Consider the following 13,252-nt stretch of genomic DNA (forward strand, 5'->3'; position numbering starts at 1 on the left):
ACCCATGAGGTATTGGATATGCCAAAAACAGTCACAACAAGTCTCACAATGTAGACGTTACTGGTGCCTGCTCGAGGAAATAGATGAACAACATGAGGACAGAGCTACAGTGGTACAGGAAATACTTATGGAAGATCAGTTAGCAATTTAGAGCAACCGGGGCAAGGCAAAGAACATTGAACAATATGTGGGCTTATAGCTGGAGAGAATTGAGAAACTACAGGAAACAGGGAGGTTTTTTTCCTTTTGGGCTTTGTTTAGAGATAGGGAAATTTGTTTATTTTTAGTTTTTTTTTAATTGAGTCACCGTGAGACACACAGTTACAAAGCAGTCCATGATCGGGTTTCTGTCATACACTAATTCAACACCCATCCCTCCACCAGTGTCCATTTCCTACCACCAGCGATCCCAGTTTCCCTTCCACTACCCTCCCCCAGCCCTGGCTCTAAGCCAGGCACTTTCCTTGTCTCCCTTCCTTCCTCCCACTCCTCTCTCCTTTGGGGCACTATGGTCTGCAACACAGACACTGAAAGATTTTCATATTTGTTCCTTTGCCTACTTTTAGTAGGCAACAAATTATATATATATATATATATATATATATATATATATATATATAGGCTGGAGCGATAGCACAGTGGTAGGGCATTTGCCTTACATGCAGCCAACCCGAGTTCAATTCCTCCACCCCTCTCGGAAAGCCTGGCAAGCTACCGAGAGTATCTCGCCTGCATGGCAGAGCCTGGCAAGCTGCCCCTGATGTATTCAATATGCCAAACACAGTAACAACAAAGTCTTCGATGGAGACATTACTGGGCCTGCTCGAGAAAATCGATGAACAATGGGAGGACAGTGACAGTGACATATATATATATATATATATATATATATATATATATATATGAGCCCGGCTACAACTATTGTTCCAGTTAAAATAGAAATATTGTGGCAAGGGAGGATAAGAGAGGTCCTAAATTTAAGTCATACAGCTTGTTATCATCAGAATTAGGTTTCATACCCAAATAAGCTGAAATCAAATGATTCGGAAACACTATTAAATAAAATATGATATGGGGCCAGAGTCTGCACAGCAAAGCCTGGCAAGCTACCCGTGACTGTGACATATTTGATATTCCAAACACAGTAACAACAAGTCTCAAAATGGAAACGTTACTGGGCCCGCTGGAGCAAATCGATGAACAATGGGAGGACAGTGCTACAGTGCAGTGCTACATGGGGTCAGAATAATGGCACAGAGGGTTAGACACATTTCTTTTCATGCAGTCAACCCAGTTTCGATCCTGAGTACCACATAAGGTTCCCCAGCACTATCAGAACTGACCTCTAAATGCACAGCTAGGTTTAAGTTCTAAGCACCACTAATGTGGCCACTCACACAAAACACAAAACTGTTTTTTTTCTGTAGGTATGGTTTGAGAAAGCTCTAGAAGTCAAACTGCTACCTTGAAAAATACAAAATAAGATTCACATAATCACCTTATGTAACCAAAATTCTGTTTGATTATGTTCATAATAAATGAAGTTGTATCTCTTTTTTGACATTTTTATTTTTTTATTTTTTATTTAGGAACCATGATATACAGTTATTTATAGTTGAGTTTTAGGTATACAATGTTCCCATACTTATCCCATTACAAGTGTCAACTTTCCTCCACCAATGCCCCCCGCCCCATTTCTCTCCCACCCTACAGCCTGCCTCCTTGGTAGGGACAATTGTAAGTTTGATTATTGCAATTTGAATACCCTGCTTTGAACTTTGTTGCTTCTGTTGTTGATATTCATATAGTTGAACAAGACTTCTCCACCACCATTGTGTCTGCAGCCTCTTCTCCACCCGTTACCTCCCACCTCCCTTCTTGTTTCACCCTTTTCAGTCTTTCTCCTTCTCTATTCTCAGTTCTATAGTTCAGGTTACAGGGCAATCTGGGTATCCCCCTTTTGATGTTCTGCTTTTCCTTAACCAGTTATTCTATATAAGTGCGTGTTTATAAAATATGCATTCTGAAGATTAAAAAAAGTTATTTTAGGGACCAGAGACACTGCAGCAATTAGGGCGCAAGCCTAGCAGAGCTTTCAAAAAGATTCGATTTCTGGAATCACATGATCCCCTGACCACATCTGGGTGTGATTCAGGAGACTCCTAGCCCAGTCATGTAGCCCAGGAAGTTCCTGCACCTTGGGGCTCTTACATTATCCAGTGGCCTAAAATTGAAGGAGGCCTCCCAACCTCCCTGACCACTTCCTGAGATCCCCCTTCCTCCGCATGCAAATGAAAGTTATCTCTGGAGGTGAGATGGCATGTGCTGGGAGAGGAATATGAAATGAAACTTCTGTTTTCAGTTCAATAAATCTCTGAACTGTTCGGCAGTGTGGAAAACATAATGCATTCATGTGTTATTATAATCATTCTTTTCTGTTGTTTGTCTTTAAAAATAGTGTGTGCGTGTGTGTGTGTGTGTGTGTGTGTGTGTGTGTGTGTGTGTGGTGAGGGAGGCATATGGAAAGCAATTTGTCTCTACATAAGTTTCTACAATTGTGTTTCTGGATTTTGGTCACATTTTTGGCCTCTTTCAAAATTTGATCCAAATATCCATTAAATTCAATCTTTTGAACTTTCCAGAAATGTTTCAGTTCATATAAAACACTTTAACCTTCAACCTCTTTAGCTATGATCCCACCATGTTTATGACTTTTTAAAATAACCACATTTTTGGTAACTGTTGAAAGACATTTAGAAAGTCATCTATAAGAGTGGAAACTTGAACTATGAACCTAGAATCTGGAGTTAGGAAACCCTGCTCCAGATTCTTAGGCTGTATGACTCTTTGGTCAGTTACCAGTTGGAAACATCTAATGTTCAAATAGCAGGAACAAGGTGGATCACAGATCACTGGCTTAAGTGCAATGACAGAAGACTACAGAAGAAACTTGCAGGCTATTGATACTGGATAAGTTTCCTCCATTTACTTTTGCAGGCTACTTTAAGATCACTTAGCTGTTTACTTCAGAAGAACTATGAATTTATACATAGGGAATAAATATATGTGGACACCTATCAGCAAATGCAATTATTTGCAGAAAGCTGATGGTCACAACTTGACTCTTCCCCCTTGTGATAAATGCCAAGCCCCCTCTGACGACCTATATACCATCAGTGCCATGAGACAAGAGTCCCCACCATGAAGTGCAATCCACTCTTTGAAGACTGGATGCTTCAAGTTCCTCTTTCTGCATAGGTTTGCATCTTTAATGAAAAGGCATCAAGAATAAATGAGTGCTAACTACAGGACTTGGTAACAACACAACTGAGAGTTTTCCAAGGTCTTGTTGCCTGTTTCTTTAGCAAAACAAAAGCCTGAACCCTGTTTCAGTGAAAAGAAACTAAAAGCAGCCTTAAAAGCAAAGGGATAAAATGTATTGGCCTTTATGAATATTGGTACAGATAAGAGATTTAGATAGATTTAATATATACATATTTATCTACATCAAGCACACATATGATTAACACCTTTAACAATAGCCAAGCACCAACAGAGGGATTTTATTGGGGGGCGGGGGGGCTCTTGCAATTACAATAACTAAATATTTGACCAAAAGTGAGAGCATGATATATAGAGCAAGGCATGGAAAATGACTGTAGAGAATCCTATCTGCTTAACATCTGCATTGAAACAGATTCCATAACATGGCTACTGGGTGCTAGCAACAAGAAGCTTAAAATGTATTAATTTATAATGAATGAGAAATCCTAGGTTAACATCAAGATGGGAGCCACCACCTGGCATGTCTGTTGGCTTGAAAACTAGACAAATATAAATATTTAATACCATATTTCAAAGGCAGAGAGAGGAAGACATTGAAGAATTCACATGCAAAATGGAGTGCAAAGTGGATCCTCCAAACCCAAATAATAGTAATTGTTTGAAGCAGGTGTAAAACCTATATTTCCTGAGACAAAGTCCAGGGCCATTATTTGTCTGGAAATTGTTATGGGCTGTGCAGACAGGGGTGGATAGGGGCGGTCTTGGATACTTTGATGATGAAGTAAGGGAACTATGTACACCAACACCTGTCACTGTCACTGACCTCCCCTTGTTCATCGATATGCTCGAGCTGGGCCAGTAACGTCTCCATTGCCACAATTGTTACTGTGTTTGGCATATCGAATATGTCACAGGTAGCTTACCAGGCTTTGCTGTGTGGGAGAGATACTCTCAGTAGCTTGCTGGGTTCTCCGAGAGGGGTGGAGGAATCAAACTCGGGTTGGCCATGTTGGCCGCCTGCAATGCAAATGCCCTATCCACTGTGCTATCGCTCCAGCCACCAACACCATAAATGTCAAACCCATTGTAAACATACTACTTTAGTTAAGTGAACAAAAAAATTCAAGATCTCTCTTTAATTATTCTTGTTAACTGGTCTCCAATCAGCAAACCAATATGGTTAAAAATTAAGCCAACTGTTTACTGAGTACCAACTTTAAGACTGGCACTTGGAAAGTCTGAGTGGACAAGACCAGCATGATCATCATCCCAAAGGGCTCCGAGTCTTGTCCACCTACTCTAGACTGCACTCTCTGCATGTGGCCTCATGACTCATCAGCAGAACAGAGCAAAACATAAAACAAACACCGACAAAAATTATAGCCATGTCTGAAGAACACAGCTCTCTAGCTATAGTCCAAAACCCAGGTTTAAGTCACTATCTTGTAATTCAAAGATCATTTTCCTGTAGAAGCAACTTCTATTTGATTCTCAGGCAATTCCATAAAACTTGAGCAGCACTGTTTTTAGCTACTATGTAATTTAAAGGGGGTTTGATTTAGGTCACTCTGGTTCTTCAAATAGACTGTTTTGAAGCTTACTTCATAAACCGGTTACTACCACAGACTGAAAGAATGGATGCTTAAAATGGAAGTGTCCATTGCTAAGGATAGGCAAGAGCTTGTGAATATTTATATATTCAGACTCAATCTAATCTATTTTCATAACAAAAGCATCTCCCTGTAGACACATAGAAAGAAAATAATTATACTGCAAATGCTTCTTTACTCCTCAGCCAGTGACTCCCATTGACTCCCAGCAGGGTCTGCAGTCCTGGCCAAGGTTATATGCATTACATACATCCCTTTAGAAATCACAAGTGGCATATTTCCTGGATATTTAAGGAGGTCTAGTGGTATTTTATATATTATTCCCTTTTTAAAACTTTTTTTCTGCAGCAATACCAGCTCTAATAGCATTTAAAATACATTAACTTACATTAATTTTTAAATACTGGCTTTTATGTAGTTTTGTTGTACTTCCTATCAGTCTCATCTTACCTTATAGATTCCCCAAATTACCAATTCAGCCTGATTAGTAAAACGATAATAATTCAGCTTAGGTTTATTTTATTTAAATCATGGTGCAGGGTGAAAAAAATAGAAAAATAAGATATTCAAATAGAAAAAATAAGCTATTCAAACAAGAGCATAAGTTTCTGAGATTTTTCTTTAAAAAAATGTTTTATTTATATTTAAAAGTAAGAAATGAATTGGCTTTTTTTCTGGGTTTTGAGACACACCTGGTGACGCTCAGGGGTCACTCTGGTTCTACATTCTACATTCAGGAATTACTCTGGCGGAGCTCCAGGGACCATATGGGATGCAGGGATTGAATTCTGGTCAGTCAAAATGTGCAAAGAAAACATCTGCCAAACTGTACTATCGCTCCAGTCCCTGAATTACATTTAGAACTAATAACAAGTAATAGTGTTTAAAAGAAAGTCATTTAGAGCACTATGGCAATTTAAGCAATTTCACAATACATTAAGAGTACTCTTAATTTATACTTGGAAAATGTAGGTGCTATAAAAGCAATTCCACCAACAGTTTTATGTTAGTACTGAAATCTTTTATGAAATACAATCACTGTCACTGTCACTGTCCTCCCGTTGTTCATCGATTTGCTCGAGCGGGCCCAGTAACATCTCCATTGGAGACTTTGTTGTTACTGTGTTTGGCATGTCAAATACATCATGGGTAGCTTGCCAGGCTCTGCCGTGCGGGCGAGATACTCCCGGTAGCTTGCCGGGCTCTCCGAGAGAGGTGGAGGAATCGAACTTGGGTCGGCCATGTTGGCTGCGTGCAAGGCAAACGCCCTACCGCTGTGCTATTGCTCCAGCCCATGAAATACAATACAAAACAAAATGTCTATGTTTTTGTTTTCTTCTATCACTGCCTTAAAGAATATAATCTAATAGTCAAACTTTGTAACTTTGTGCCTCTTACCCCCACCCCTGCCACTCTCTCCCCCAACAACAACAACAACAACAACAACAACAACAACAACAAAAGGAACCTAGAAGAACTGCCCTGAGATCTGAGTCTTACAGCTCAGAGGATGTGATAACCTACTCTATGAGAAGTCACCTGGCTATGTTCTCTGCTCAGAGCCTTATAAATATCTTTGTACCAATAAGGAGCCCTGGACTTGGGTTGGACAGGACTGCACCATGGAGCCACCTTGATCTACAGTCACCTTTCTTCTCAGGACCATAATATCTTCCTTCCTTCTGATGACACAGATCTGTCATTTTCTATGCACGTGATTTATGTCCATTGAATGTTCTTGAACCACACATACTCACTGTACCCCTTATTCGTAGGAATGAGTTTCCTGAACAACCACTAAATATACATCTTCTGTTCTATTGCTTGAATTCTGCCGGATATTCAACTAGATCCTCACTTCATGTATGTGAAGCCTGAAGCAACAGCCGTGCTGGTTAGAGATACTTTCTAACCTAAGTGGTTTTCCTGCCAGTGAAACCCTTTTTCTATTCAGATGTTCCTATGCTTTTTGGACGACAGGAGCATATTGAGAACCTAGATATAATTCAGTCTTTTCAACAGGAAGTTGGACTAAAAACAGGTTCCTAAATATTGTTTTATGGAATCCCAAAATCTTAGCTAAACTCACAAACATCTTCCTTTCAAAGAACCCCTGAAACAATTCCAAACTAAAGCTTGCTCAAAACAAAAGTGATAATGCCAAAATCCGACTCTTTAGTACAAATTCTACTTGTGGACATTCACTCCAAGAGCCTTTAATGAAGAAAGAAGCTGGTCGGAATAGGGGAGACACATGTCATGGCAGGCAGGTACAGGACAGTAGCAGGCTGGCCTAGACCTGACTGCAAACTGGAAGGGGGTAAGATAGGTCTGTGAAAGGTTGGGTGAGTTTTGTTTGCATCACCTCTTCCATGTTTTGTCACTCTGAGAAGGGGACTTAGCAGTGCATGCTAGCATAGATCAGCAATTCTCCAAGAAGGCTTGGACCAACAGCTGTATCGCTGCACATTGGAAACTTTTAGAATAGGGCTTTTTCTGGCCCAACACAGACGTGTTTATTTAGTTAGAACTCTCAGGATGGCCCAGAAGACTGTGTTTTCATAGGATTCCAGAATCTTACGAAAGAAAACAAAGTCTGAGAACCCACTGTAGGGTTTATTAAATTTGCCTTCATTTTTATAGACCCTTTTACCAGCATTACTTATAAATGAAGAATGGAAGATATCTTAAAAGTCAGACATCAACATGCCAAAGGGGAATGAGAATGAGACGTCAGAGTTTCTGTTTATTAGCCCATTATACCATTGCTTATCCTGTTTTCTTTGGATTTAGTCAATAGTTGGTACTAAATCAAGCAAGGGAAGAGAAAAACATCAGAGACAGATCTGACCCTCAGAAATCAGGATATACTGTACAATTTACCACTATTTAAATGTCTTTTCCAAGTAGCAAGCACCAAAAATAATAATTGCAGTAAACCTTACTGCCTAAAAAAATCTACCAGACTTTCTGTCCAACACAACTAAGATAACACCAAATCTTTTTCACAGTTTTCCTAAGTCAGAGAATATTTATAAGACCACACACACACACACAAACAAAATTCAATAATAACATTATAGTCAACGCCTGAGTATAAACTTCAGAGCAAATGTATTTAAACCATTGGAACCCTTGGTTATTTCTATAACAAGAACATTTAAACAAATATCTAGTAAAATTAATTCACAATATTCTGAAAGAGATATATGATATGCTATTGGGCAATACAATTCATGACATTTAATAGAGCATGAGGAAAATTTCTGCTAAAAGTAAAATAGAGCTTTAACAAGGCATCAGTGAATATTATTTTGTTTCTTAAAACTGTTTAAAAAAACTGTTTAAAGATTTTGATAGCAAGTACCGATGAAACCAGCAATAAAACCAAAATCTACCACAGAAAAACTGGAAACCAGATGTACTGGAAGCAGAAAGGGTCTTTATTATTTATTATTTTATTACATAAAATAAACACGTTCATAACTTGCCTATTGCCTCTGAATCCTACCTGATTTTCTGGAGAAAAAGAAGAGCTCAGGCACTTTTTTGTACATGCCATTTTTAGCCACCTGATAATAAGAAAGCAGTTGTGTGTCTTCTGAGGCAGTAGTCCTTAATGGAAAGTGGATAGTGCTGAGTAATCAAAATTATTTTTCTCTGGTTTTATTTGCATTACCACAATCCTTGTTGAGATTTTTTAAATCTTAAACCTAGTCATTGCAAATCTAGCTGCTTTCTTCTTGTGTGGTAATTAGTATTATTCACAGCCAGAAAATGATTCAAACATTAAGTAAAATAAACACAACCCTTCTTACCTTTCATGCCAAACTTGGAATGTCTTGCCAATTTCAGCAAAAAGAGCATTACTACGAGACAGAATCCCACCACAGATGCAATTACTACCACAGCATAGACCTAGAGAAAAGATGGGAGGGGAGTTATGATCGTGCTAATTTTCTCCCTGTACCCTCACAAGGAAGAGGACAATAAGGATGATAGTGATAGTAATGAAAGTTCATACTTTTAAATGTCTACAGCTTACACTTCTAAGAGTAATATGTAGATGAAATTATTTAATCCTCTACAATTCTATAATAAAGTATTTACAAATGAGAATACAGAAATTCAAGCACATAAAAATGAACATTCAATAGAAATATATATCACTTAAAGATATAGCTATTACCTTCCTCTTTTGGGGACCAGGATTATTTTGCTACATCTGACAGTGCTCAGAAATTACATTTGGTTCTGTACTCTGTAATCACTTCTAGAAGGATTGGGGACCATATGGGATGCCTGAGGATCAAGTCTGGGTTGGCCATGTGCAAGGCAAATGCCCTACCCACTGTAAACACATCTCTCTCTTTCTGGCCCTAAATACATTTCTCTCTTTCTCTCTCTCTATACAAACACACATATATGTATATATATATCTGTATATATATACATATATATGTAGTTACTAGCTATCTGAAGGTGAAGACAAAGAGACAAAAAGATAGAACAAAATACTGGCAAATATTTGAAGCAGGTAATGATGTGCTAGGACATATTATTGTATCTACTAGAAAACTGTAATAATTTTTAAATATTAGATATCAACTGTTCTTAGATAAGAGGGTACTCTAGAATAGAATTTTCCAACTGGGGGCCATTCAGCCTTTTTGTGAGACTTCAGGATATTCTCAGAGGGCCAAAGGTAAAATAACATCAAAGGAGGCATGGCCAACATGTAGGACAAAGGGGCCAAAGACAGGAAACAAGTTTGGAAGGGGGACATAGTCCCAAAAGTTTGAGAAACACTGTCCTAGCACAATGAGTTGGGCTGGAAGGAGCAGGAGGGCTCTTGGGGTGGGTTCAGTTTATGAGAAGCCATTAGATTATTGACTTGTGCCAGGTGTATTTTCATGTATGTATGAAATAGGTCAATTGAAAAATGGTTTCTAAGGTTTTAAATTAATTATACAAATTACAAAATGTGTGCTCCATTTTGTACTAGGATTAGGTAAAGAGCTATGAGAATCCTGTCACAACCCTGTATTGGATGATCACAGAGGCAAAGAGTCAAGCAGTAAGTACATGTGAACATTTTAGGGACAACGATGAAAGCAGGACAGTTATCTTTCCTGATATATTAAAACAGCCTGCTTCCACACATTCCGATTCTCTAATCCAGGACTGGACAGCTTTTACTATGAATATTAGGTAGTAAATATTTTAGGGGTCTAGAGTGTCTCTTGTTAAGATTCCACTCTTGGTCCGGTCCTCCCCTTGTTCATCGATTTGCTCGAGCGGGCCCAGTAACGTCTCCATCATGAGACTTGTTACTGTGTTTGGCATATCGAATACCTCACGGGTAGCTTGCCAGGCTCTACCGTGCGGGTGAGATACTCTTGGTAGCTTGCCGGGCTCTCCAAATATGAATGTCAATAAAACTTTATTTACAAAGACAAATGGTTAACTAAACTGGAAAATTTACTGATTCCCACTTTTAACTTACATATCTAAGATCTTTCTTAGTCAAGATCAATTTCTTAAGCTTTATTATGTTATTTAGACTGACATGTTAATCCTCAAGACCGGCAGTATTTTTCCCATCTGTGCTAATAATTACTACTGTTTCCAAGCATTTCTGCTTTTCCCAAAGAAACAAGAAGGCGAATTCTGGCTTAACTTTTGTCTTCTTTGGGGAAAGATACATAACTTGAATAGTTCTTATCAATAAGTTTTAGCCTGTATGCCTGCCAGACTAACAAGAGATCTTGACTCTGCTCAACTGCAACTACAACTTAGTATGCTAAGGCCTCAATCAGGGCAATGCTGTTCACGTATTTGGGCATTTGGGATTGTCACAACTGGACAGGAGGACTGCTACAAGTACCTATAGGGTAAAATCACAGACACCGCAAAACCTCTCATATCTCAGAGCAATTATCCCCCAACATATAATTACTCATTTCCAAGTGTCCATGGTACTAAAGTGCTTAGTAGAAAACCTTTGTGTTTTTGGTGGAGGGGGTGGACCTCACCAGCAGTTCTCAGGGCTTACTCTATGGCTCCATGCTTATGGATGACTCCTGGCAGGCTCATGGGACCATATATGGTGCTGAGGTTCAAACCCATGTTAGTTGTGTGTAAGACAAGAATCCTATCACCCACGGTACCAGAACACAGTACCCACAGCTCAATCCCCAATATGTTCTTATTTTAAGTCACAAATATTTGGAAGGATTTATTTTGTTTTACTGCAGAGCAATTTATCCTCATTGAGGGACCATCACATAGTGAGGGCAGTATCAAGTGGGGCTTTGCACATGGAAGCAAAGAGAGGATGAGAGGGTTGAGTATTTATTCACATTGGTCATCCACAAATAAGCAATTGTGGAAATTCTAAAAAGGAGCATAGAGTAAATATTTCCAGCTTTGCAGGTCATGTGATCTTGGCTGCAAAAATACCAAGAGACAATACGTAAATGGATTTGCAGAGTATGTATAGTGAACATATCAATATGTTTTACTGGATTTTGATACAACTTTATCTATGTTTACTTTTTGACATCACAAATATGTTCAAGTGCCACTTTGTATAACTGTCATTCTTCTATTTTTTTCACATAAGTTAAAAATGTAAAAATGCTTTTTAGCCTACTGACCACACACAATGATAGGTATGAGTCAGACTGAGCCAACTGGTCATATGACAGCCCTGGGTTAACCTTGCCTACATCGGTGGAGGTGAGGAGAGATGAGTGGGTCTACAGTTCAAACAGATGCAGAACTCACAGAATATGGGACTGGAAACATGACAAATGAGGAGGAAAGAAGAATGGAAGAAAATCCATTTTGAGTTTCATCTGAGAAGTTGACAGCCAATCCTTCTATGAGTAATTTTCTTACTAACAGAACCACTAGCAACTGGAGGAGTATGCAGAGAAAAAACAAATAAATCAAAGGCTATTAGTCCCTTGATCAACTGCCTCTTGGGCGAGATCTACTGCAACATTAAGACTTCGTCATGCCATACTTTCTTCCATGCCAAATTTCCATTACATTGTTTTTGCTACTTAATTTATAAACCAGACTAGATTTTTCTTTGATTTTTCTTAACATTCTGTTTTTCAGAAAATTTTTTTTTACGCCTTTCTGTTAAGTCCTCCAAAAGCGATGCCCAATTTATAGCTGAAGAATAAAAGAAAGTATTGAAAGATATGCATTCCAACATCTCTGCTCTTTGCGCATTTAAACATTCAGAATGCTCAGACCCGTTATGAGAAACAGCTACTTATACCACTCACCGAGAGATGTTCACGATCTCTTTTATCATCAGGAGGGATTTCATTACTTCCATTTGTGGAGTCCCCAAAGTCACTTGCTGCCGTCCCATAATCTTTTTATGTTAGAACAGGGAAGATAGAAGGAACCAAAAAGTAGTCATTATGCTGCCAACAAACATGAGGCCTTTGACCATACTGAGACCAAGAACAGAGCCAATAAATCACAAAATTTTCAAACCTTTGGAAATAAGGCTGGCAAGAACTAGCAACTGTCTCTTGGGTGAATATGAAGATTGCCTTATGCCAAACTTTGATGCAGCCAGGTCTTAAAATTGTTTTTACTACTCCATTTCTAAACCAGACTGGGTTTTTCTTTGCACAAGGCAATGTTCTGTTTTTCAGGGAAATGTATTATAAATACAAAAAAAGGATCAATTGTTTATTTAAGGGTCAGATTTATAGAACTGAAGGGTCTTCGGAGACAGAGTCTCACTGCTGACTTTACAGCTGACAGTTTCAGGGGAGAGTTGACTGACTAGTCCCAAGTCACTTGAGAAGGAGGCAGTACCTAAACTTGAAATCAGCACCAGTGACTTAGGGACACTTGCATCTCATTTGCATATGTGGCAATCACTTAATATAGAATGTGGAATACGCATCAGTGTGGGATCTCAATCCACTTTGGGGAAAAAGTTCTGAATTGTCAACATATTTGTTTCACAATGAGTAGAAAATTATGTCAACAAGATATTTGGTATTGAAAGGCTATGTTCTTAATTCACTATATTTCAAATGTAGTTACTATCTTCTGATTCAACATGAGTCAGAATGGAGGTAACTTACATATTTCATGTCTAGTCAAACCTTCATACTAATATGATTATGTTAAAGACTGAAATTTTTGCAAATGATGCTGCATATAAATGCTTTCTTTTTTATTCTAAATGAATATGTGCTTTTCAATTTCCATACTGAATAAACTTGTTAAACCAGGCTGACAGCAAGAAAAACAATTTAAATAATATTTTAAAAATTTATATATTTTCTACTCTTGGTGTTTTCTGTTAATCTCAAAAT

The 13,252-nt window shown here is 38.4% G+C and overlaps 1 protein-coding gene across 3 annotated transcripts in view; it reads right to left on the reverse strand.

Moving 5' to 3' along the window:
• The window catches only part of NTRK2 (neurotrophic receptor tyrosine kinase 2), a 399,384-nt gene that overhangs the window by 295,398 nt on the left and 90,734 nt on the right, over positions 1 to 13,252 (reverse strand). For all 3 annotated transcript variants that reach the window (XM_056122541.1, XM_056122542.1, XM_056122543.1), the window contains exons 10-11: positions 12,197 to 12,288; positions 8,714 to 8,813 (exon numbers count right to left, since the gene is read on the reverse strand). In XM_056122541.1, the coding sequence (XP_055978516.1) occupies positions 8,714 to 8,813; positions 12,197 to 12,288 (192 nt within the window). The remainder of the gene's footprint in view (positions 1 to 8,713; positions 8,814 to 12,196; positions 12,289 to 13,252) is intronic.

Source organism: Sorex fumeus, unplaced genomic scaffold (genome assembly GCF_029834395.1).
Source record: "Sorex fumeus unplaced genomic scaffold, SorFum_2.1 ptg000046l, whole genome shotgun sequence".
Lineage (NCBI taxonomy): Eukaryota > Metazoa > Chordata > Mammalia > Eulipotyphla > Soricidae > Sorex > Sorex fumeus.